The sequence below is a fragment of the Ursus americanus genome, chromosome 7 (assembly GCF_024610735.1).
Source record: "Ursus americanus isolate L20-20 chromosome 7, mUrsAme1.1.p, whole genome shotgun sequence".
NCBI classification, from domain to species: domain Eukaryota; kingdom Metazoa; phylum Chordata; class Mammalia; order Carnivora; family Ursidae; genus Ursus; species Ursus americanus.
In genome coordinates, this window is record NC_142133.1 from 60,638,844 (window position 1) to 60,664,720 (window position 25,877).

The window sequence follows — 25,877 nt, forward strand, 5'->3', positions numbered from 1 at the left end:
TCATTAGCAGCCAATTCACTGCAGTTTAATTTTTTATTCTCTACATTAAACAATTTACCTAAAGTTGTTATGGAATGTACTGATTCACTTATCCCTTGGTCCACCACCTTTTAGAGTTAAAAATGAAGGTACCCTTGCTGTAACCCTTCTTCAAATTCACCTTAAATTGTTGTGGGAGTGTGTCTGTGTGTGTGCGCGCACACTTCTTCCCTTTCGTGGTTCCACTCTCTATGCCCACCTCCCATGTAAGAGCAACTGCCTTCAGCAGTGGTCTCCCATCCGCATGGGGGTGGGTGAGGTCAGCCTGTTGGAAAAGATCTTGACAGGCAGCAACCTAGGCTGGAGGATTATCCTTTGTCCTACGTGTCCTCTCATCCTCTGACCACAATCTCCTGGCCTCAAAGTTTTTGCTATGAATTCCTTTTTCATAAGTGTGGCTTCTTCATACGGATCTTCAGTTCAGGATTCACTTATCAAGCCCACAATAGCTGTGACACTATGCTACAAAAGTTACAGAGAAAGATGGAAGATTTTCCCAAAGGACTGGCAGGGATGTGATGCTAGGGGATCAGATGAAATAGCAAAAGGGGCATGTTAGTGAAGAACCCTAGAAGAGCAAAGGGACAGATGAGATCATTTAAAGGATCCCTTTTAGGCACGGATAGGATTCTTTTGAGAGGAGCGGTCATAATTTACCCCTGGAGTAACAATCTCATGAGTCAAAAATGAGCTATGTCTGGAACAGCAGCAAAGAAAGGAAAGAGCAGAAAGGCAAGAATAAAGCAGTGATTCACCTTCGACTTTACAACCCCACTTTTACATAAAAACCTATTCATGGAGCTGCAGGAAGACAAGAAAGTGCCAAAAAGAAGTTGAACAATGTGCAGGACCCCCTACGAGAGAAAGTGGAATTCTCAGGGTTAATGGGCTGGAAAACAAGGTAGAGTATCAAGAGCCTCACTACATACAAAATTATCCGGGTTACCAGAAAAACCCACTGAGATCACTCTACAACCATGACAGGGATTTCCCCTGCCCCTTGCTTTAAACCAAAAGGTCCCTAGGGAATTTTAACACAAGCAGTTGCAATCAAGAACATAATATTATTTTCCAAAGAGTGCAGTAGAAAAAACAGTACTTTATTTATGTAGTTTGTCATCCAAGAGCAGCAGAAGTATTTCAGTGTAATGTAGATTTAATGATATCTTCAGAAGTATCTTGTGAATCCACAAAGAAAAATTCAATTAGGCTTGAAAATAAGGCCAAATGAAAATGGAAACAGATCCATCCTTTCCTTCATTTGCTAAAACTCTGGCAATAGCAATCCTTGTCTCGTCCCTCTCCTTGGCTTTCCATGACCGGTCCATAAGGCCAGTTGGTTGTCCCCTTTATAAATTGGCATCTGCCCTTCTTTTTCCAGGCTAGTTATCTCCTGCCTGCACTGTTACAACAGCTGTCTCCTGACTGGGTTCCCAGCCCCAGTTTCCTCTCCAGTCTGTCTCACACTGCCACCAGATAAATCTTCTCCAAAAGCTTCTTTCTTCATGAAATTGCCCCCACTGAACGCTCTGGCGTCTTACTGCTAACAGGATAGTCTCAGCTTGTTCGTCAGATCATCAGAACACACTGCAATTTGACTCCAACCTTCTCTCTCCCTATGGACCTCACTATAATCTATAGCTGGTGTAGTTTACTTGCTCTGCATATGATCACATTCCCCTCGCTTGAGAGGCTTTCCTCTGTCCCCTCTACCCATTCTTCAAATTTCAGCTTGAGTCCAGCATTCTTCCAGAAGCATTCCTGAACAAGGACCATAATCCTTCTCTCTTCTGAGACCCACACAGAGTGTCTGGCATAGAATGAGTGCTCTACAAATACCACCTATTGTTGCCATAGCTTTCCTTGTATTTCCTACCTGATATTTACCACATACTACTTCTAATGCTAATCAATTTTTAAAATAATACAGCCTGATATTTTATTTTTTAAATCCACAATTCCTGAAGACATTGGTTCATATTTATATTTCTCAATAATACCAAGTACACAGCAAGCAATCAATAAGAATCTATCAATTGAGTTGACCAACTAAAGGCATGCCTTGTCTTATCGTGTAATGGAATTTAGGATGCAAAACTTCAGTACCAAATAAAGATTCCAGATGATATTACTTATTTTATTACAGAGTAAATGTTTTCGAAAAATAAACTACATTTAGATTTCAAATGGCTACAGTAAGTAATTCTAACTCAAAGGTGTGGATGGGCAAGGGGAAAAGGAGTAAACACACTAGGTTCGGTGGAAGAAAATCTTGTTTGTTTTGGAAACTGAGTTCTTCACATTTGCTTGATGTACTTACTTTTGTTTTAATCGGATATAGGAAGTTGATAAATTGTTCCAAGCTTCAGCATTCTGAAATGATAGAGAACTCAGTCATAGACTATTCTCATTTAAGTAAAATAATTGCTACCACCCAAAGTATAACATATTTTTCTAGTCTAGGAGATGCTCTTTACAATCATAATTTTCAATAAGGTATGTTCAAGGTGTATGAGAAAATTAAATAATTTAAATTTAACTTTTATAATTTAAAACAAAAATAGTCAACAAACTGGCATAACTATTATAGCACTAATTTGCAATTTAGCTAAGATTTTATTTCCAAATTTAGATTTCCAAAGTAATTGGACAATCTGCAATATAATTTACACAATATATAGATTTATTACAAACCCAAGGTGATACAGAATATTGTTTTTCATATCTTAAAAGCCTTTGCTATTTTACCATCATCCTTCATCAGATAGGAGAATAAAGGAGTATGTGTTCTCCAGTGTTATTTCTAAGTATTTCATCAATCAAACATATTTCTCTACCTATTCCTCTGTGCAATGACAAAAATAAATTACAGTCATTACATAAATGTTGAACGATATGAATTATGTTTGTTCCTCTTTGTTCAGCTCTTTATAAAATACAGAGTATATAGTTTTCAAGTTCATATGTATGATTTACAAATTAAGTGGCAATGGATCTCTGCTTGCAGACATAGCACAGTTAGTACCAGACTAGCCTTATCACCATAAAAAGCTACAAACTGGGGCATCTGGGTGGCTCAGTCGGTTAAGCGTCTGTCTTCGGCTCAGGTCATGATCCCAGAGTCCTGGGATCGAGTCCCGCATCAGGCTACCTGCTCAGCAAGGAGTCTGCTTCTCCCTCTGCCCTTCCCCCCTGCTCTTGCTCATGCATGCACTCTCTCTTTCTCTCTCTCTCTCTCAAAAAAATAAAATCTTAAAAAAAACAAAGCCAAAAATTGGACAAAACTTAGGGAACTGTTTTTGAAAAGTCAGACAACAAGCAGCATGGGGCTGTGACCCTTGAGAGAAGGTAAACTGAGATGTCTCAACAATCTACCTATATTTCCATCTAGAGGCACTTTCAGGGCTCAGCAGAGAGAGGTAGAAATCAAACGAAGCTCAGCAAGTCTTACTGGGATTAAGAAAGAGATCAGAGTTCAGGGCTCAAAAGTTGGCCAGAACTTGCAGCGCAAAAGCAAACAAACAAACAAACACAAAACCAAGGAAGTGAGACCTGTGCAGAGAATAAGCTCCAGAAACCTCAATAAGCATCTCCTTGAGTCCCTGGCTATACACGTTCAGGGCAAAACTTCTTGAGGCCAGACAGAGAACAACTACCAGAGAGCCGTGAGCTGATTGGAAATTTTGGAGGTCACACAATGCTAGGAGCTCTTCAAGTTCCAACCAACCAGAGTGGAGAACTCTTACTGTTCACAAATGGTATTAAGTTCAACCACCAAAAGTTTATACTGTAAAAGAAGGGTGATTACAAATCTAGAATAAGAACAATGTAGGACCCACCCTAACACAGTTCAAAATAAAACTGATCCACAAGTAAATTAGCCAAATGCCAAAATAAAACTCTACCTTCCTTAAGGGAAAACAACAAAACCCAGAAATTCAACAACATGGCATCCACGATGTGTAGGATACAATAAAAAATATTGGAAGACATGCAAACGAACAGGAAAATTCGTCCATAACCAAAGAAAAAGTTAGTTAATAGAAACAGACACAGAAATGAAAGAGATGTTGGAATGAGCATACAAGGACTTGAAAACAGTTGTTATAAATACAAAGATTTGGAGAAAACATGAACATAATACGGGAACAACTTGGGAATCTCAGTAGAAACATGAAAACTATAAAAAGGACCAAATGAAAGTTTTTGAACTAAAAAAATACATTATCTGAAATGATGTGTAGATTTTTCTAAATTGAGAAATAATATTAGGTTATTTTCAGGTGAATAACATAATGATTCGATGTATGTCTATAGTGTGAAATGATCACAACAGTAAGTTTAATCAACATCTGCCACCACATGGAGTGTGATGAGTTTAATGAATAGATTTAACAGCAGACTGGACATAAATGTAAGAGCTAAAACAAAACTCTTAGAAGAAAAGACAGGGGTAAATATTCATGACCTTAAATTTGGTAATGGATTCTTAGATATGACACCAAAGACATGAGCAACAAAAGAAAAAACAGGTAAGCTGGACCTCATCAAAGCTAAAAACTGTGGTACTTCAAAAGATACTATCAAGAAAGCGAAAAACAATTTAGAGAATGGGAGACAAAATTTCAAATCATATATTCAACATGAGCACTTCTATTTAGGATGTATAAAGAAACTCCTACAGCTCAACATAAAAGGCAACTAACCCAATTTAAAAATGGGCAAAGGATGACAATAAACATTTCTCCAAAGATGGGACACAAATGGCCAATAAGCACATGGAAAGATGGCCAACATTGCTAGCCATCAGGGCAATGGAAAATGAAACCATCTCCTTGGATGGCTAGAATCAACAAGACAGGTAATAACAAGTGCTGACAAAGATGCTGAGAAACTGGAACCCCACACATTTGCTGGTAGGGATGTAAAATGGTGATTCAGAAGGCAGTCTGGCAGTTTCTCAGAATTGTGAACACAGAGCTAACATACCCAGTAACTCTACTAGTAGGTACATACCCAAGAGAAACAGAAACGTATGTCCACACAAAAACTTGTAAATGACTGTTCATAGCAACCTAATTAATCAGAGCCAAAAAGCAGAAATAATCTAAATGTCCATCAACTGATGAACAAATAAGTAACGTGTGATACGCCCACATAAAAGAATATTATTTGACCATAAAAAGGAACTAAGTACTGATACATGCAACAACACGGATGAACTGTGAAAACACTGATCTAAGTGAAAGAAGCCACAAAAGACCACATAGCATATGATTCCATTTATATGAAAGGTCCAGACTAGGCAAATCTAGAGACAGAATGTACATTAGTGGCTGCCTGGGGCAGGAGGCGGAGGGTGGGGAGTGGAAGGTGTTTGGAAGAAATGAGGAGTAACTGCTAATGAGTACAGGGGGGGTTCTTTTTATGATAATAAAAATGTTCTAACACTGACTATGGCGATGGTTACACAATTCTGAATATACTAAAAAATCACTGAATTGCACCCTTTAAATGGAGGAACTATATGGTATGTGAATTATCATCTCAGTAAAACTATTAAATATTACAAGACTGTGAACGAAAAGAACTTTCTAAGAATGCAATTAACATAGGCAGCACATGTTACTGAATAACAAAATAGATGTGACATTCTGCTATATACTTCAGTTAAGCATAATTTTAATTAAAAAACTGTTGTATCAAAATTATTTCCATGAATAACTTAGCTATTATAAGAAGAAACTTATTTCTAGATTTATAAGTCATTTACCTTAAGGTAATGACCTGTCAAAGGCATACTTTCTTCCAATGCAAAAGGAACTGTTGTTCTTGTAACATAAATAGAAAATTGGAATATTTTGCCTTCTTTAACCTGTTTTTTTTTTTTTTTTGAGACAGAACACTTAAGATGAGATCTACCCTCTCTACAAATTTTCAAGTACACAACACAGTACTGTTAACCACAGGCTCCGTGTCGTGAAGCAGATCTCTAGAACGTACTCATCTTGTATAACTGAAACTATACACCCACAGGAATTGCTATTCTGAACTACAGTACAATCCAAGTAACTTAGAGAATACTGAAGAGCTGTGAGAAGGAAAGCAGACTGAACAAACTCACGTCGGGTTCGAGAGTCACACAACGCTGAAATGCCTTCGCTGAACCTCCATAGTCTTCCAAGGCCAAATAGGCACAGCCAAGAGAAAACCACACCCCCAGCTGCAAAGACAAAAGGTCAGCGTCATTCCAACACAGAGGGACATCTACAGGATATTTGTTTTTACACTTTACATTCGTTTCCATGTAGGAAATTGAGTGGTAGAGATGAATTTTTTCATACAATTTTTAAAGCTAAAACAACACCAAAAGCATGTGCAGTATCACCGCACGTCTTTTGCTGAGAAAGACCATTCTTTGGGTTAACCAAAGACCATGAATGCCATCCAGAGCTCTGGTATAAACCCTGATACTATGAACGTGGGATTAATCTAACCTTTTTATTGAGTATCAACTATGTTAAAAGTATACAAGCGCGGGGCACCTGGGTGGCACAGCGGTTAAGCGTCTGCCTTCAGCTCAGGGGTGATCCCGGCTTTATGGGATCGAGCCCCACATCAGGCTCCTCCACTATGAGCCTGCTTCTTCCTCTCCCACTACTCCTGCTTGTGTTCCCTCTCTCGCTGGCTGTCTCTATCGCTGTCAAATAAATAAATAAAATCTTTAAAAGAAAAAGTATACAAAGCATCAGCAAATTCACGACTGATAAATGTACGACAAACTTGAGAAGAAGAAAAACTCTCGCTTTCATCTTCAAGTTAAACCACAAACAATTCTGCAGTTTAACCAAGAGCAACTCATGTATCTGCTTAGGCACGCCTGAAAATAATTTGGAGAAAGCAGGCTGAGAATCTGGATTACCAAATAGTCGTTCAAAATGGAAAGCCTGACCGGAGTCAGTAAGATGTGCTAGCGGAGAGATTTAGAAAAAACAGGTGAATTAGGAAGTAGCTATTGAAATTACAACAGAATTCTTCATATCACAGTGTTCCCTTAAAATTCAATAGCCTCTATCAAAAGGAAGATAAAACTGATAAAAATTCAATGAAATTAGTCAGAAATGCAGCTGTTGGGAGTCAAGTTTGCTTTCCTTTCGGATACAGTTAGTAAAGGCAGCAGGAGAACGCAGCTGACTTGCTGACTGACTCCCAGGACAAAGGGAGGGAGCCCGTGGACAGGTCTGGTAGCACCCTTCGGGGTGGGAAAGGAAGTGAGGTGCTCTGTTATCTGCTGTATCCTTCCGGAGGCAGCGCAGGAGGCGCAGGAGGCGGCCCATACACCCCTCCTCCCCCAGCCATTTCCACAAAAACCTGTTCCGTATGGCTCCTTGAGGCCTGAATGGTTTTTAAGCAGATAAAGATTTTTAGCCGATAATTAGAGATAAGGCTTAGAAAGCAAACATCCTTGGGCAATTTAACACTTTGCCTTGAATTCACAAGAGGCTATAAATAACTGCTATCGGGAGCCTTTATGGAGAACAGATTTTGTTAGAGGGATAGGTACTGGCTGAAAAGGGGTGGGTGTGTGTTTGGGGAGGAGGGGAGACACTAGAGATATCAGGTTGAAGCAGAGTTAGAAGTTCACTTTTTTGCATCAAGGGACTACCAGCAACTGAAACGTGACCTCCTTACACCTTCCTTCTGTCAATTATTTACAGAATTGAGAGACCAAACCCCGCTCACTGATGATGCATTCTGAGCTGGCCTAAAGTCTGATGCTAACTTATAAACAACATATAAAACAAGCTCTCTAACGTCTAACTAAGGTGCAAGCTTCAACATCTGTGTGTTATATTTCATCAGACACAAGGTACACCTTTTTGTCACCATTTAACATCTCTGAAATAGATCTGATGGCTTGTCAGAGTTTATTGGAGGCATTTTATTTTTTATACAAGGGGGCACTTAAAATAATGTGCCTGTTACAACTGATGGCATCTTATGTCCAATGAATTGTGGTCACAAGTTTACTTGGAAGGAGGGATCCCTCACTCTGGGACTAAAGCAAGAACAATGAGAACTGCCCTCAAAGTTCTCAAAATGCATGTGTCGTGCTTGATTTCTGCAAACAAACTTCACACAAAACTATTTCACATGTGTTATTAAAAAAAAGAGAAAGCAAGTGTAAATCCAAGATGTAAATAAACAGCTTTATTTTTCAATCCACCTGTAAAGACAAAGGTTACAAATGTCAAAATTTAGCAATTACTCATAGCTCTAAGACAAGCTGGTGATGAGATTACTATTTACCTTTAAGATTTTGAAACGAGTCAATGTTTTGTACCCAGTGTCTTAAAACCAAAATAAATTTAATGAAAATCAGGTAGATGACTTAATTTGATATATAGCATTATGGTTCTCTCTCTCTCTCTTTTTTTTTTTTTTTTACTCTTGGTCATTTGTCTTGTTTTAATAATTTGCATCTGAAGGGAAATTCTAGGATCATTAACTGCTAGTAGATTTCCATCTGTTGATAAGATATAATTACATAGGAGATGACTTTTGCATACACCCTAGTCTTTGAAATCAAGAAATGGCTTTTTAAAAAACAAACTCTAAGATCTTCTAATTGCTTGTAGCTGACCCACTAAACCATAAATCATGCATTCGTACCTTGCTTTTCTGTTGAGGTCCTCAGAATTTGGAGGACTAAGGAGAATTATTTGGTGCCTCTTTCACCTTTTTCATTTTAGACTATTACTTAAACTATTACTAACAACAGTGACTGGCGTCTGGATTCAGGTCATGCTCTTAAGAACAGAACATCATAAGAGAAAAAAATCAAAAGCCTCAAAAAAACTTCTCAGATGATTCCCCAAATTAAAATCGTATATGCCTGAGTACCAAAGACCTCTGCCTTCCAGTCCAGCGCAATCACGTGGGGATACACTGTTAGCCTCATCACATTTTCTAGAAGCCACATTTAAAAAGTAAAAAGGAACAGGTGAAATTAATTTTAGTGACATTTTATTTAACTCTATAAATTGAAATAGTCTCATTTCAACATGTTATCAATATACAGAATTATTGAAATATTTTATACTTATTGTTTTCACACCAAGTCTTTGAAATCTGTTATGTATCCTGCATTGATGGCACATCTCAGTTTTGACTTCAGCCACGTTTCAAGTGTGTTCAACTGCCACACTGGTTAGTGACCACCATATTGGCAGCACAGTTCTGCACTGTTTCTTCAAAACATTGACAAAGACCCCTGCATACCTTGCATCCCTCCCTTCTTTCTTCAGGAAAGATCTAGCTCCTCAGGACACGTGGCTGGCTCAGTCTGTGCAGCATGTGACTCTTGATCTTGGGGTTGTGACTTTGAGCCCCACGATGGGTATAGAGATTACTTAAAAATATAACCTTTAAAAAAAAATCAAGCACCTCTCCCTTAGGCTCCTACCTTTCACATGCTATAGTCCCTCCTATTCCTCTCTACACAACAGCTATTAGAATATTAGCACTTAACGAGCATGTACTATGGGTGCCAAGAACGGATACCAGGAGCTTTCCATACATTACCTCATTTCTTCTTCACAAGGGCCTGACAAGGTAGTAAATATCACCCTCATTAGAGAGATGATGAGAGGTCACAGAGTAAGTCAGTGATAGAGGAGAGACCTGACCCCATCAATGGGATTGTAGAGCCCATGTCTTCTCCACATGGCCACAATGCCTCCCACTGTACCATTCTGCCCACATAAAGCCAAGATCTATGGCAATACCATCCTTGTCACCAATACAGCAGAGAGGAATAAAAGAACACAGTCAACATGGGCTGGGAAAACCCAGGAGATCAATTTTTTAAGAACTGGAGTCTATCTACCCCTGCAAAGCTCTCCCAGTTAGGCAAGTGGACAGAGATGAAGCACAAGAATGGATGACCATGTTTAGTTGGAGCGAACAGCTGAAAGGCAAACCTCTTATCAAAGGGACTGGGCAAGAATGGAGAAAGATTATCCTCTGACAGAGAGGCTCTGGTTGAGATATCTGTAGGGCTCATTCCAGTGCAAACTGTGAAGACAGGCTAAGTATAGGCAGAGCAATGATCTTTAGAAGCTGACAGTCTAGCTTTTTTCTCTGAGGGAGCCAATACCGAAACACAAAAGCAGGCCAACTACTCATTTTGAATGTGATGACATATGCACTTAAAGAATGGTTTTAAATTATTTTTAAAATAATTAACAAAGAACAAGAATGGTTGAGAATGAGGTTTCTCTCTGATTCCCCTCACAAAGCCCCATAGAGAAACAGTGGAATAGAGGGGAAGATGGGTGAGTGGGATTCAAGAGGCTCTGAGTAACTTAACCTCTGAGTCTCAGTCACTCAATTGTCAAATGGGGATTTGATTAAGCAAAAATTCCAAGGCTTCTTCACACCCAAGATTCTGAAAACCCAGAGGTGACTGGGTTCAAAGGTACATTAGTGCCATCTAGTGGCAAAGTAAGTACCCTGATGATACAAACAGGAGAAGCAGCAGGTTTGAGGAGCTAGGATGGGGAATCAATTCAATTAGAAGCCTTAGAAATCAATTCCGAAAGAGGCGGAGAGGAAAAGCAAGGCATAGAAAGGAAGTAATTTGCCTAAAGCCACACAACAGTTACCGGTTCCTGGTTCCTGTTGTGCATAAGGTGTGATGAAGATAGAAAGCACAACATGTATTAACCTCAATAATTAAAAGAGAAATTAAACCATTAAAAAAATTTAAACAGCTTGCTAAAGGCTAACATACACTATGCACAACTAGGCAATGGGCATGGATTATTTTTACAATTAAAAAGTTAATTTTTACAAGAGTCTTAAAGCACATCTGCAATAGGTATCATTTGCTTATATATTACAATTTTCTTTCTTAAATGATTTCTACTACTACTCAAATTTCCTTCCTCCTTGAAGTTTCTGCAGAAGGAATGACAGGCAGCTTCACACTTTTGCTAATTTTCCTCTGAAATGTGATCTCTGTTTGAACTGTTCTGATATCACATATAATGTTCAACACATTAGAATGAATCCTAAAGGCCGTGTTGCACTCTCCATCCCCTCTTCTCACATCCCTGACTCATTCCCATGACCCCAAATGCAGATAAGTTGTTGAATGTGGTTTCCTTAAACAGGAAATGACCCAAGACAAATCCAAGAGCGATACCAATGTTCTTTGGTAACAGCTTTTCCTGAACTGATGCTTGGGGGCTCATATTCTTTTAAAATTCTTTCATGACCAAATTTCTCATTTACCAAATATGCAGTTCTCCTTCCTAAGGAAACACAAGTCCTCAGCTGCCAGCCTCTCTCTCTCTCTAAAGGAAGTTTCCTCTATTTCAGTGTCTTGTTTAAACTACAGGATCAACTAAACTTTACACAGACTTTTTCTCTTTTACTAGACAGGTTATTAATTGTTTAATGCCCTCTTATTCCTTTCCTTGACTCGGTTACCACTGGTTCTTACATTTGCCCACTCTTTCCAGAGAATACAAAACATGAGGTAGTACAGGCGTTCACATGTCTTATGCATGTGAGAGAGACTCTCCTGCTGGATGTATCGCCCTATTTCTAGGCTACAGATAACGGGGCAATGACAATTTCCTTCCACTATTATTACAACATGGCAATAGGGAGGAGAGATAAAGCCCACAATGTACCATCTGTGACTGAGAACTTACTGTGGGCCTGGAAACATCTAGACACTGTGCATACATTGGCTCTAATGTCCCCAGCAGCACGCTGAGACAGGTATTATAACCTCCACTTTACAAGTAAGGAAATTGAAGCTCAGAAAGACGAGGTGAGGGGCGCCTGGGTGGCTCATTCGTTAAGCGTCTGCCTTCGGCTCAGGGCGTGATCCCGGAGTCCTGGGATCTAGCCCCACATCAGGCTCCTCAGCTGTGAGCCTGCTTCTTCCTCTCCCACTCCCCCTGTTTGTGTTCCCTCTCTCGCTGATTGTCTCTCTGTCAAATAAATAAAATCTTTAAAAAAAGAAAGAAAGAAAGAAAGAAGAGAGAGAGAAAGAAAGAAAGAAAGAAAGAAAGAAAGAAAGAAAGAAAGAGAAAGAAAGAAAGACAGACGAGGTGACTGACCTACATTATGTTCCTTGCAGCTGCTAGGATTTGGAATCAGGTTAGGGGCGGCAAGGCTTCTGTCCCCCCACCACCACCCTAGAGTCCCAGCTACAGCCCAGATGTCAACGGCAGTGCTCGTGTTTCCTGGCAGTCATGCAAGTGAGACTTTAAGAGTTTCATTTTTTATTGCTTACCAGTATGAGAAAGGAAGAACAAAAAGGAAAGAATCTCTTTTTTCTCTACATATTATTCACATATGTTCATTCTGTCTTCTCCATCGGAATGTAAGCTCCAACTCCTCGAGTCTTTCCACCACGGCTAATACCAGTTCACAACAGAAACTCTTTAACTCCCTTTCCAATAAAAACCACTTTCTTCTTTCAAAAACTACGATGATGTTGAAAATTAACTACTACAGATCAAGGATGAGCACAAGTTCCCAAGATAATTAACAATTCTGAGTACTGTGTCACAGAAGTGTGGTCTTCTGTATAGAATGGGCTGGGAAAGGCTGCCTCAGATCCTCTAAAATTCCCCGGTCCTGCAGAGACACTCGCTGTTATGTGCTTGATTATTCCAAAACACCGAAGTTGTAACTTCTCTTTGCTCTGATGAAAACCCCAGTGGTTCTTCATTAAAGGAAGAAAAAAATTCAAATGTGACATTTTTGTGTTCAAAGCTTTCCATAACTTTTTTTTAAAAAGATCTTATTTATTTAATTTGAGAGAGAGAGAGAAAGAGAAAAAGAGAAAGAGACAGAACGTGAATAGAGGGAGGGGCAGAGGGAGAATCTCAAGCAGATTCTGTGCTGAGCATGGGGCCCAATGAGGGGCTCCATCTCACAACCCTGAGACCATGCCCTGAGCCAAAACCAAGAGTTGGAAGCTAAACTTACTGAGACACCCACACGCCCCATATAACTTCTAACTAGACCTCAACCAAATTCACCACTACTGCCTAACATAAGACAATGTCCTCCAGAGGCAAAAAAGGAAGAGGTTAAGAGTAAGCACTCTGGAACCAGAAAGTCCAGGTTCAAATCCCAGCTCCACCCACCATAAACTGTGGGAACTGGTGCAAATTACTTAACCTTCTGTTTCCTTATCTGTAAAATGAGGGTAAAAACAGTAAGTACCTCAAGGATTGTGCTGAGGTTTAAAAATATATGCAAAATGCTTAGGCTAGTACCTGGTACCTAGTAAATACTCGATGTTAACTGCTATTATTGTTATTATTATTATTATTATTATTATAACTGAATAAAAAATAAACAGTGAAAAACAACAGTTATCAAGAAATCTTTGTTGGCTACCTGGTTGGTTTTTCATCTGCTAGTTTCCTCTCCTGAAACATGTTTTCCCAACTTATGTTTCCCATCCAAATCCCAACCATTCTTCCTAGTTCAGAACATCAGCATCAGGCCTGTACTGACCGTTCATATCCTCATTCACACTGCCATCACTAGGCATCCAAAGCATGCTGTCTATTTACGCTACTCCCTGACCACATACAAAGTTATTTCTGCCTCCTCTCCTCATTTAGCCCACAGAAACCACAGGAGGTCAAAAGGCCATGTCTTAACACAATTCTTCCGTATCCCCCTCAATACCTCAAAATGGTTTACGCTTACATTCTAGCTTAGACCATAGAAGATGCTTAATAAATAGAAACTGCCATTATAATAGTAATGCTCTCATCTTCTTTCCAGTCTCATTAGAAATATTATTCCTTTCCCAAAGCTAACACCTTCATCTCTTCTCCTCATTTCACTCTTCCCTCAAATGATCTTTCCTAGTTATACAACATTCAATCTCTCCGCCATCCACTGGATTCACTTTCTCCTTTATCCACTGCTCTCAACTGCATAAAGGTCTCTGGTTATCTTGCCAGATTTACCTGCCTCTCCTGCCCCTTGTACATGACATTTGACTCTCATCTCTTTGACATGCGCCCAATATGAACAGTCTATACGTGTTTTATCCTTTTCCTCACGTGCCACCCACTCTAAACCCCCTGAAGCTGGTTCTGAAGGTCATTAGTGAGCTCCAAATCCAGTGACCTCTTCTTGGCCCTCTCTGGACATCATCACTACCTGTGACATTACTCACTAACACCTGTTGTTCCTTTAGTTTCCATGAATCCCTACCCCTCTCACCAAGACTCTGGTGTATTTTCTTTGAAGCTTTTTTCACCAGTGCTATTTCTTCTGCCTTCCTCCAACTGCTGCTCAAAGGTCAGGATTTTGCTCAGTGTTGTCTTCCAAGATTTTCTGTAAAGAATTCACTCACTTGCATGGCTTCATCTTTCTTCCACAAAAAAGCCCCAAATCTGCAAGCTTAATTCTGGCCTTCCTACTGGGCTCGGGCTCTTATGTCCAATGGACGATCAGCCGTCTCTGCCTAGATACAGCGACATGCCTTCGTACCCAATATCCAAAATCACATCACCTCTTCCTGTAAAAGATATTTTCCCTTCTTTTGAATTCTCTATATTTTATCAACAGAGACATCTTCCTTTTTCATCAGACAATTGAGAAAACTGGCATCCTCTCAGATTCCAAGCTCTCCCTCTATCCTGCCCATCCAAATGAGTAAGTCCCAGAAGATTTTCCTTTGTAATGAGGCTTCAACCTGTTCTATCCTTCCACCCTCGCTGCTAAAGCCACGGCCCGCTCATCGATAACATTCATTCCTTATTTAAACTTCCTATAATACCACTGTTGTCGTATCCCTCTTTTATTCAAAACCACAACAGACTTCCATATCTACAGGGTTGGACAATCCTGAAGAAGGGTTTGTATATAGGTCCCTTCCCGGACTAGTTCTACCCATATCACTCCCTGGCGGAAACTCTCCACTCTCCACAGATAGGATGACACAGCCGAATTCATTCCCACATCCGTGTCTGTACATGGTAGGTTCTCGATAATGCTAAGTTAGGCAGCCACACAACATTTTTGAAAGTGAAACAGAGCATCAAAAAAATAATTAAAGTTACATATCTAAAAAAATTCCTTATTTATTGACCAACAAATTGTTGAGCAACAAATTGGTTTTACTATATCAGGGGACCAATGAAACTGTTCTATTCAAAATTGAGAAATAAAAACATATTAAAGTAAAAATATTTAAACACTGATTATCTGAACATTTAAATATAACAAAAGGAACATTAATCAAGCTATACATTTACAGCATTTGTACATTTCTTGTAATATATTACAGAATTAAAATTACTTAAATTTTATCAGTGGATATTTATAAACTTTAATCATTTCCTTAATCATACCTAATCTAATACCATGTCATTGCTGTTTTTCTGATTAATTCCTTTTCTGGATATGATCTTAGTACTTACAATTTTCTCATAAAATTACCTGTCTACTCCAATGTTGTTCTTTATTGTTAATTATCATATTTATTATTAATACAATTAAAATTGCCAAAACTTTGACTCACTCTTATCTGTAGGTCATAATGATTTTAGTTGAGAAAATATTCTTTATAAATACAGCGAGGAAAAATTAAAAATAGAACTATTATATGACCCAGCAAATTCGACTCTGGGGTATCTATCTGAGGGATTAAAGAGGTATCTGCACCCTTGTGTTCACTGCAGCATTATTCACAATAGCCAAGGTACATAAACAATCTCATTGCTTGTGAATAGACTAATGGATAAAGAAAATGTGGACAAACACACATGCATGCATACACACACACAAATGTCATCCAGCCATAAAAGAGAAGGAAATCCTGCCTTTTGTGATAACATGGATGCACTCTGAGTGCTACATGAAGTCAGTCAGACAGAGAAAGACAAATACTATATGTTCTCACTTGTATGTGGAATCTAAAAAAGCTGAACTCTAGAAACAGAATGGTGGTTGCCAGGGGCTAGGAGGGTAGGGGAAATGGGGAGACACTGGTCCAAGGGGACAAGCTTTCAGTTATTATAAGATGAATAAGTTCTGGGTTCCTAGCATTCTAGTATGGTGATTATAGTTAACAAGACTGTATCATATACTTGAAAGTTGCCAAGAGAGTAGGTTTTAAATATTATCAACACACACACACACACACACACACACACGTAATTATGTAGGGTGACAGAGTATTTAACTAATGCTACAGTGATGAGCATTTTGCAATATATACAAGTATCAATCATGTTGTATACCTTCAATTTACATCATGTAATATGTCAATTATGTTTCAATAAAGCTGGAAAAAAATTTCAATGCACTGAGATAACTGGTAAACTCAGAGCAACTACTGCTAAACAGAGGATATTCTTAATACTAATCTTGTTAATACTGAAACTTTTAAGTATTTCTCTTAGGAACTGTCTTTTGGCCTCCATTTAGAGTGCCTTTCTTCAATTTTTTTTTTTAAGTAGGACCCTGAGATCAAGACCTGAGCTGAGATCAAGAGTCAGACGCTTAACCAACTGAGCCACCCAGGTGCTCTGAACAAATATTTTTAATAAGACACAAATAAGTTGTCTCTATTTATGATTCTAAGTTTCACCAAATCTAGAGACTGCTAAACTATAGGCCTAATTCCAGTACAGAATATAAATTTATTCAATTAAAATCAGAAGCTCAATAAAAGTTTCCTGCAGGGGCACCTGGGTGGCTCAGTTGGTTGTGTCCAACTCTTTTGATTTCAGCTCAGGTCATGATCTCAGGATTGTGGGATCAAGTCTGGCATCAGGCTCCATGCTGGGCGTGGAGTCTGCTTGGTATTCTCTCTCTCTCTCCCCCTCTGCCCCTCCCTGCTCCCTCTCTTAAAAAAAAAAAGTTTCCTACAAATTATTATTGATGGTTTAAGTACAATAGTATTATGGTTACTTTTTAAAAAAAAAAGATTATTTATTTATTTACTTACTTATTTGGGGGGGGGAGGGAGAGCACGAGAAGAGGGGAGTGGCAGAGTGAGAGGGAGAAGCAGGCTCCCCACTGAGCAGGGAGCCCAATGTGGGTCTTGATCAGGACCCTGAAATCATGACCTCAGCTGAAGGCAGGGACTTAACTGACTGAACCACCCAGGTGCCCCATTATGGTCATTTTTCAAAGTCATTTCTTCAGAGTTATATATGCAAACATTTAAAAATTAAATGATTTGATACACTGGATTTGTTTCAGAATAATATGGGGCAGAGTTAGGGAAATATTGATGAAATAAGATCAGCCATAAGTTAGTAATTACTGAAGCTGGTTGATGCATGTGGGAAGGGGCTCATTATAGTAAGTCTCTCTGCTATTGCGCATATTTTATATAATTGAAATTTGTTTAATAAAAGGTTACAAAGAAAAGACTCCTCCCAAGTGGATTGGATGATACTGAATTAGACCCCCAAAATTCAAATGTTTAAACTCACCCCCCCCTTGTGACTATACTTGGAGATAGGACCTTTAAGGAAATAAGATTAAATGAGGTCATAGGGGTGGGGCCCTAATCTGATAGGACTGGTGTCCTTCTACAGTCACACAGAGGAAAAGTCCTGCCACCCAAAAGCCAGGAAGAGAGACCTCACCAGAAACCAACCCTGAAGGTACCCTGATCTTGTACTGTCACCTTCTGGAATTGTGAGAAAATAAATCTGTCATTTAAACCACCCAGCCTGTAGTAATTTGTTATGGCAGCCCTAGCAGACTAATACTGAAAGATATTCAAAAGTATAATTTTATATTGCAAAATTAAATCCTGTCTATCATTTGAGCTCTCAATATTCCTTCTTATGGAAAATTTCAATGTCTCCCTATTTGAAAGTGCTGCCTTCAATAATTACAATCTGCTAAAAACTTTTTTAAAAAGCTGAAGTTTTTTGGAACTCCGTTAATTGAATACATAAAAGATTTCCAATTGGTTTTGAACACAATGCAGCCAAAATGCAAAAGACTTCTTCTTAAAAAGTTCATATCCTGTAGGACACTTAAATTGATTTATAAAATAATTCTTCAAAACTCCTTTTTACAGGAGTTAAAAAAACATTTTTAAAGTCCACCTGATGATGGGCAGAAACAGAAAAGTATACACTGCCACACGATACAATTTTTTTTTTTTTAAAGATTTTATTTATTTATGAGAGACAGCCAGCGAGAGAGGGAACACAGCAGGGGAGTGGGAGAGGAAGAAGCAGGCTCCCAGCCGAGGAGCCTGATGTGGGACTCGATCCCGGAACGCCGGGATCACGCCCTGAGCCGAAGGCAGACGCCCAACGACTGCGCTACCCAGGCGCCCCAACACGATACAATTTTTAATTCAACATCAGACGTGTCACAAGAATCTTATAATTCAATTACCCTAACAGTGTGTATGAAAATATTTGTAAATGAAAACAGCCAGCTTTTATATCCATTAGAAGCCTGTTTGGTCCACATTATGTCCACCACTACAGCCAAATTCAAGTACATTCACACTCCACAGGTTTTCTTAATCCAGAAAGAGCATTCTCTTTACCATGTTGCCATGTTTCACCAAAATTTATAACCTTACTATCACCACTAAAAGAAATACTTTTATCTGCTATGTTAAACTTGTTAATTAAATTTACAGCAGCATTCAGAATGTCAGATGTTTTACCTTTCAGAAAATGAATTTCCAAAAATGTTATTTTGAATCCACAACTGGGTGAAAGAAATTAAACCATTATGAGAACAGAATTAACGACTTTTCTATTTGAAGCATCTGATGTCACTGATACTAAACTGGTAAATTCAACTGGTACTGAACTAGTTCTGCTAAACGAGCTAGCACATTAACACCTATGATCTCAACTTTTCAAACACGTACAAGAAAATATGGTATGGACCAATCTGGTAAACCATTTGTGCTCATTTTCATTTGCTCTAGATAAAGTCAAGTCTCACAGAATGACATGAAAATGCATCTCCTATGGCCATATATTAAATCGTCATCTTTGGACATGACTTCTTTAAAAAAAAACAAAACTACAACTTTTGACATAAATGCTAATGTTTCTTCAACAGACTTAGGTCTTCTGGTTTTCACGTAGTCAGTGATACTGCCATGGTCCCTGAGGTGGAGGGTAAATGTCAATTACATTTTGTGCAAGTTCATTAGCTATCTTGACAAATGAGAACTGAGTTCCTTACTGTCCTCTAAAAACACACTTTTTTGGTTTGTTTGCTTTTTGAAAATGAACGCTGCCAAAGGGTTTATTATAAACTATAAAAAGTTACCAAGCAACATAATACAAAAATAGTGGTATATTTAGGCCATACAATAAGTGAGCAAACCGCTGTAGCAAGAGAATTCAGACTGTTCCCCATGTGCTTTATTTATGGTAGGCTTGCTCTGCTCTGCTCCCCATACAGCTAGCCTACGATTCCCCACACTTCTCACTAATCCTGCCAACTGGTAGTCAGGCAATGCCATGCCTTGTGCGGGCTGCGGCTTGGCACAAATGTCTGATATAGACCAGGGGGCTTATAAAGACATTGGCCCCAGGATTTCTCCTACCGCTACCCAGGACCTGAAGCAGAGCAGGCTGTAACAGCAAGCATCCTGCATGCTGTCCTTGAAAGCGTAATGTTAGCAAGCTGTGTCAGGAAAGGGTTGGAAAAAAAGAGACAGGCTGTTCCTGGTCATTGTTCAGATTTTAGCACTGTATGCGGGAGCTCTGTCCACTGCACAGGCACTAAATATAATACTAGATGAGACTATGGCAGAAGATGGAAGCACAAAGTGGACGCCTGTGAAAACGCACTGCAACTGCTTTTTATGCAACAATTAATAATACTTCATTTAGAAATGAAAAATCTTGAGACAAACACTAAACGGGATGGGTTACCAGGATAACAAGCATAAACCATTTATGCTTAATGAACAAACATAAGCCATTTATGTTTAATGAACACTCAAATCCATGGCTTTCTTCATGCTCTTCTCCCTGGGAAGTCAGTTCGCCCTCTGAATGTCTACTCACCTTCCACCGTGTGGGGCACATCTGCACTAACACTCCTGCCCCATCTCCAGCATGGCCTTCCCTGACCCTGTCAGTCCGTGGCGACCGCCCACCTCCTCTCAACGATAGCCCTTCCGCCCATTACACTGCAGTAATATCATATAACCTTACAAAGGTGGGTGACCGGTTCAATGAGGAGGAGAGAGTTCAGGAAAATAAAAGGGGGGTAGGGACAAAAGAAAAGAAATATACTGTGTGTGCTGAGAGAAGGCAGAAAAAATAATAGGAAGTGATACTTTCCTTTTTCAGAGCTACACATGCTGGTTTGATATCTGAGCAATTTCCTTGTTTTTACTTTTTACATAAGGTTAGGGGACAATGGGAATAATAAGTAGACATAAGGATTTCTGTTTTACTTCTGGTCCTGAGACTGTGAGATCCTGCTTGGGAGGTTTGGCTAACACTTCCTCCCACTTTCTTCAGCTTCCAACAGCCCACAAACTCAAGTCTAAGGATGAATTTTCATCATTTCAGAAGTTGCTTGGAGAATGAGACAGGCAGGTATGAGTGGATAACAGCCGGCAATCTCTAAAGCACACATGGAAATGGTACACGCATCTTCTGGTTCTCTAACAAATGCACCGCAGACAGCCCATTTGCTTTGCAGACCCTCCCTGATATAAAACCAAACACTCCTATTTTTATACCAATGTGGTTTCAGAAAATCATTGCAATGCACAAAAGCCATTCAAGTATCACTGTCATTTTGCCTAAATTTTGTTATTAAACCTAACTGTTTGGAAATGTCTGAAAGAAGAGAATACGTTTCTTCAAATTCCTTTTTCTATTACATTCCATTCTTCTACTTTCCTTCTATTCCGGGACTTAAAGGAGACGACAGCATGTAGGAGCTCCTTCTTCAAAGACAGTTCAAACTTGGATCCCAGGTTCTAAGGTCTGTGCGTCCAAGTTTGCATCTTGTAGTAGTTCCATACAAGTGTAGCATCAAATGCCTGCATATTTGGGCATGGCTCGCAGCCTGCCTCAATTGGATCCATATGACAAGCTACAAAATATCCCCACATAACATCTGTTTGTATTGTGATGCTGCTTTGAGCAACTGTCATTTCTTTGTCTTGCTAAGTAATTAATTCCAAATTATATAAGAGACCATCAAGCCCTGTCAAGTCCTCCCTTGCAGATTCCCTCATATCCATCCCGTTTTCCTCTTGCCCCTGCCACACTGATAATCGTCACGCTAGACTAGTGCTGGCCCCCCAAACCTGTCTGCATCTAGTATCTCACACGGCCACAGTGCGGCCAGGACACCAAGCCTAAATTACCTCCATGCAGACCACATTCCTTGATTCAAAACAAAGCCAAACACAAATCAGCCCTTCAGTGGCTCCCTATCTGCCAAATAAAAAGTCAAAGAGCTTAGCCTCACATTTAAGACCCTTTATAATCTGGCTCCAGTCCAGGTTTCCCAATGGAACCGCCCTATTTCTTTTTACTCCCAAACCAGCCTTTTCACTACTCCTCCGTTTCCCCAGCACGCATGCGCGCACGCACGCGCGCGCCCGCACACACACACCCCTTCTCCTTCTGTTTCCAGGGCTTTGCTCATACCGTCCACCTGCATGGATGCCTCACCACTGCCCTCCCCTTGGCCTATTCATGTACTATCCTTCGAAGCCAAATGCAACATTCTATTTTCACTATCTATCATCCTATCTCTACTATCTCTTTGACCTCTACATAACTACTGCTTTACAAATAACTCACTTGGTGTTTCTTTGATGCCTCGTACTCTTGGCTAGTTTGCTTATGGTCACTTCACTAGATTGTACCAGAGGGTATAAACCAGCCTCTCTGGTGATCTGCTGCTACTGTTTCGTCCTCTGACTTGATGCTATGTGCACGCAAACAATTAGTATATATATATGATTGACTAACTGGTTAAAGATATTATGTATTTGCTCACTCAACAAATATTTATTGAATCCCAATATGTGCTAGGCACTATTACAGGCACTGGGAAAGTATAAACGAACCACACAGATTAAAAACTCTTGCCTTCATAGGACTTACATTCTAGAGAAGGAGAAATAGAATTCTTTTTTTCAAAGTAAGCTGTAAAAATATTAGAAGGTGCTAAGTGCTCTGGAGAAAAAGCAGGGAAAGAAAGTAAGCGGTATAAGGTAGAGGTGGAAAGTGGGCTATGATTTTACATAGAATGATCGTGGAAGGCCTCTCTGAACAAGTGACTTTTGAGCAATGACTTAAATGAGACAATGGAGTGAGGTATGCAGATTTCTGGAAGAACATTCTGGGCAGAGGGAAAGCAAGTACTAAAACCCTGAGGCAGGAATGTGCCTAGAATATTCAGGGAAGAACAAAGAGGCTAATGTGGGGTGAGTGGGGTGGGGGGAATGGGAAGAGCTAGGCTGAGAGAAGCCCTGTCGGTCTTTCAGGGATCTGGGCTGTGATCACTAGGGAACACAGAAGAGGAATGACACATGTGACCCATATCTGAAAGGATCCACTTGGATGGTCATTGAGAATAGGCAGATGGGAATACAGACAGAGGCAGGAAGACCAGTCAGAGTAATTTGGGATGGGGATGACCCCGGGGACAAAAGTCTTTAGGATGGGGAGAACAGTATCTTAGACACTGGAGATATTAAATTGGAGTAACGCATGGGGAGACTGAGGGAGTAGTCAGACACAGGGGTCTAGAGTTCAGGGGAGAAAATGAGGCTGAAACCCTCGATGGGGAGTTGTCGGTATATAGACGGTATCAAACCTATGGGAGCAGATGAAATCCAGGGAGCCAGTGTAGACAGAGATAAGATCCAAGGACTAAGCCTAGGAACCCGCTAAGACTGAGAAGGAGGAGCCGGTGAGGCAGGAGGAAAACAAGGAAAATGTGAATGCCAGTCCGTTGGGAAGAGACCTTGTGCTTGAGAGAGTAATCCATGTTCATGAGAAACATGGCACTGATTTAACTTAGACTACAGAGGCTAAGGGAGGGAGTTTATTTTCTCACTCCTTAGGGCAGCTGTGGTTAGGCAAATTTTAGGCAGGGGTACTAAGATAAACAAGGATAGGATACAATTTTCCTAAAAGTAAAAGTAAAATTATGACAACACAATATTGAGTTCTATTTTCTACTGGGACCAAAAAAAAAAAAAAAAAAAGCCAAGTGATAAAATAGTGCAGGGTTTGTCAATCTTGGCACTGCTGACATTTTAAGCCAGGCAATTCTTTATCGTGGGGGGTTATCCTGTGCATTATGGGATGTGTAGCAGCAGCCCACTAGATGGCAGTAGGAGACCCCTTCACACCAACCCCCCCACCCCCACCCCAGTGCCAAAAGCCCCTGCAGGGCAAAATCCGCCCCACCTGACAGCCACTGAGTTAGAGCAAACTGTCAATAAAAACCAACTCTAAGTATACTTTAAACATCCTTGCTGCTGAATGCACCTGTTCATTTCCACTGACAATCTAATTTCTGCTAACAATCTCTTCCCCAGATTTCTCACCAGCCAGCTGATTTGGAAGGTTCTCACTATATTCATTACTCAGAGTGAAGAAAGCAAGCAATAGGCTCAACAATGTACTGGTAATTTTCCTCAGTATAACAGATATGCCCCAAGTCTACCCAGTTCAAACATGACCATCTCTGCCCACACTTGTTCACAGCAGCACTATTCTTGATAGCCGCGAGGCAGAAGCGACCCGGTGTTCAACCACGGACAGAGAAACAAACAGCGGTATACCCGTAACAATGGACTATTACTCAGCCATAAAAAGAAAGGAAATTCTGACACACGCTACAACATCGACATTATGCGACATTATGCTGGCAGAATATGCTAGTCACAAAGAGACAAATACTGTTACGACTCTACTCATCTGAGGTACTTATAGTAGTCAAATTCATAGAGAGAGAAAGTAGGATAGTTGCCAGGGACTAAAGAAAGGGGAGAAGAGGGAGCTGCCATTCAATGCGTACAGTTTTACTTTTGCAGGATAAAAAAAGGTGTTAGAGATGGCGGGTAGTGATAGCTGCACGACAGTGAGAATGCACTTAACGCTACGGAACGGTATACTTACAAATGGTAAAGATGGGCAATTTTATGTTATGTGCTTTTTACCACTTTTTTTTTTTTTTTTAAAGCATACAGGCTCTGGGGTCAGACTGTCTTGAGTTCAAAATCTGGCAAAATGCCTAGCAAGCTATCTGGCTCATAGTAAGTGCTCAGTAAACATTAAGAGTTAATTACAAATTAGTACATTAACCAGAATTCTACCAAGTTGGTGTGCATGTCTGTCAGGACCCATGGTTGACAGTAACGTGCGCATTTAGTGAAACAGGAAAGCAGTCATAAAGAAGTATGGTTTAAAAAAATAAGGACTGTTTCTGAGAATAAAATCATTTTACCAAATGAGTATCATTAAGCACAAAGTAAGGTCAATTTCTTTCCCCTCAAAATTAGGTCCTCTCCTGTGGATTTGTCTTGCCATTTATTTTAAAGATCCAGACTCTTTCTGTATTATTTTTTCAAACCTTAAAATTTTTTTTAAACATTTGAAAGTATTTGTGCATATATATATATATATATGTATATGACTTTTTCTTAAATGATCAATCATCCATTCTAGATGTTACCCTGTTTATATGAGCTTTGCTTCCATTATTGATTTCCACAGTCTCCCCTGCCCAGTCCTACAGGGGCTGTAATTCGGACTCCCGTTCATTTCCTCCTAACATATCTGCTGAAAATGCAAGCTAATTTGCATAGCTGCATGTGTATTAAGGACAGTTAAAGGAAAGAAATAACAAAATAAAACAGAGAAGTTAATAACAGAAACACAACAGAAAGTGCTTAACGTTTTTGGTGACGAGCAAGAAGCAGTGGCCAACAGAGGCTCCCTTCTCAGCTTGCGAAGACAAGCTCACCAGGCAGGTACTCATTCGGAAAGAAACCAACGCAAAGAAAAACGTAGTGCCCAGGGTGGATGGGGCTTTCTCCATTGTCTCACCTGCATGGGATTGATCTTCACCGAGCGCTCAAAGCACTCCACGCATTCTCTGAACTCCTTGTTCCGCAGATGAAGGAGGCCTTTGGAGCGCTGGGCCCGAGCACTGCGGTGGCAGGAGAGCTCCCAGGCCCGGTCATAGCAAGAGTGGTCTCGAAGGACGTCTCCAAGCAAGCAGTATAAACTCGGCGTTTCTTTTTTCTCCAGCTCTTGCCTAAGGATTTCTTCTGCCTAGAAATAACAACAGAAATAACTGAATTGCTTATAGTGACAAATGGCTATTTTTTTGTTTTTTAGCACATAGACATCTTTATCCCACAGGATCCAAATGTTTATTTTCAAAGTCTGAGATGACCCGCTTATTTCATGCATCTGAGACGCAGGCTGAATAAGAGAAAACCAACAGAAAACAAATCCAGTACAGGGGAAAGAGAGGAACAAGAAGAAAGAGGCGAATGCTACTTTATTGGGGTCTGGAATCCTACAGGAAAGAAAGGTACCAAGGAGAAGCTTACTCCACAATGTTGGGAGGACTCACTGAGCTCCCCATTTGCTGCCACTCCAGTTGTCACCACTGGGACTGTGAGAGAGGCATCTTTAGTTCGCCTCTACGCAACAGCAATGAAAAGTAGGTTTTCCCGTTTTTATTTTATTTTATTTATTTATTTATTGTCTGTCTGTTTTGTTTTTCCTTTTTTAAAATGGCATGCTCAGGGAGCCTGGGATTGCTGAAACATTTAT

General features: G+C 39.9%; 1 protein-coding gene across 2 annotated transcripts in view; it reads right to left on the minus strand.

Annotated features, from left to right (window-relative positions):
- Positions 1-25,877, minus strand: part of TTC27 (tetratricopeptide repeat domain 27) — a 174,465-nt gene that overhangs the window by 31,237 nt on the left and 117,351 nt on the right. For both annotated transcript variants that reach the window (XM_087863743.1, XM_045809106.2), the window contains 3 exons: positions 25,140-25,367; positions 6,164-6,262; positions 2,360-2,412 (listed from right to left, as the gene is read on the minus strand). In XM_087863743.1, coding sequence (XP_087719869.1) covers positions 2,360-2,412; positions 6,164-6,262; positions 25,140-25,367 — 380 coding nt within the window. The remainder of the gene's footprint in view (positions 1-2,359; positions 2,413-6,163; positions 6,263-25,139; positions 25,368-25,877) is intronic.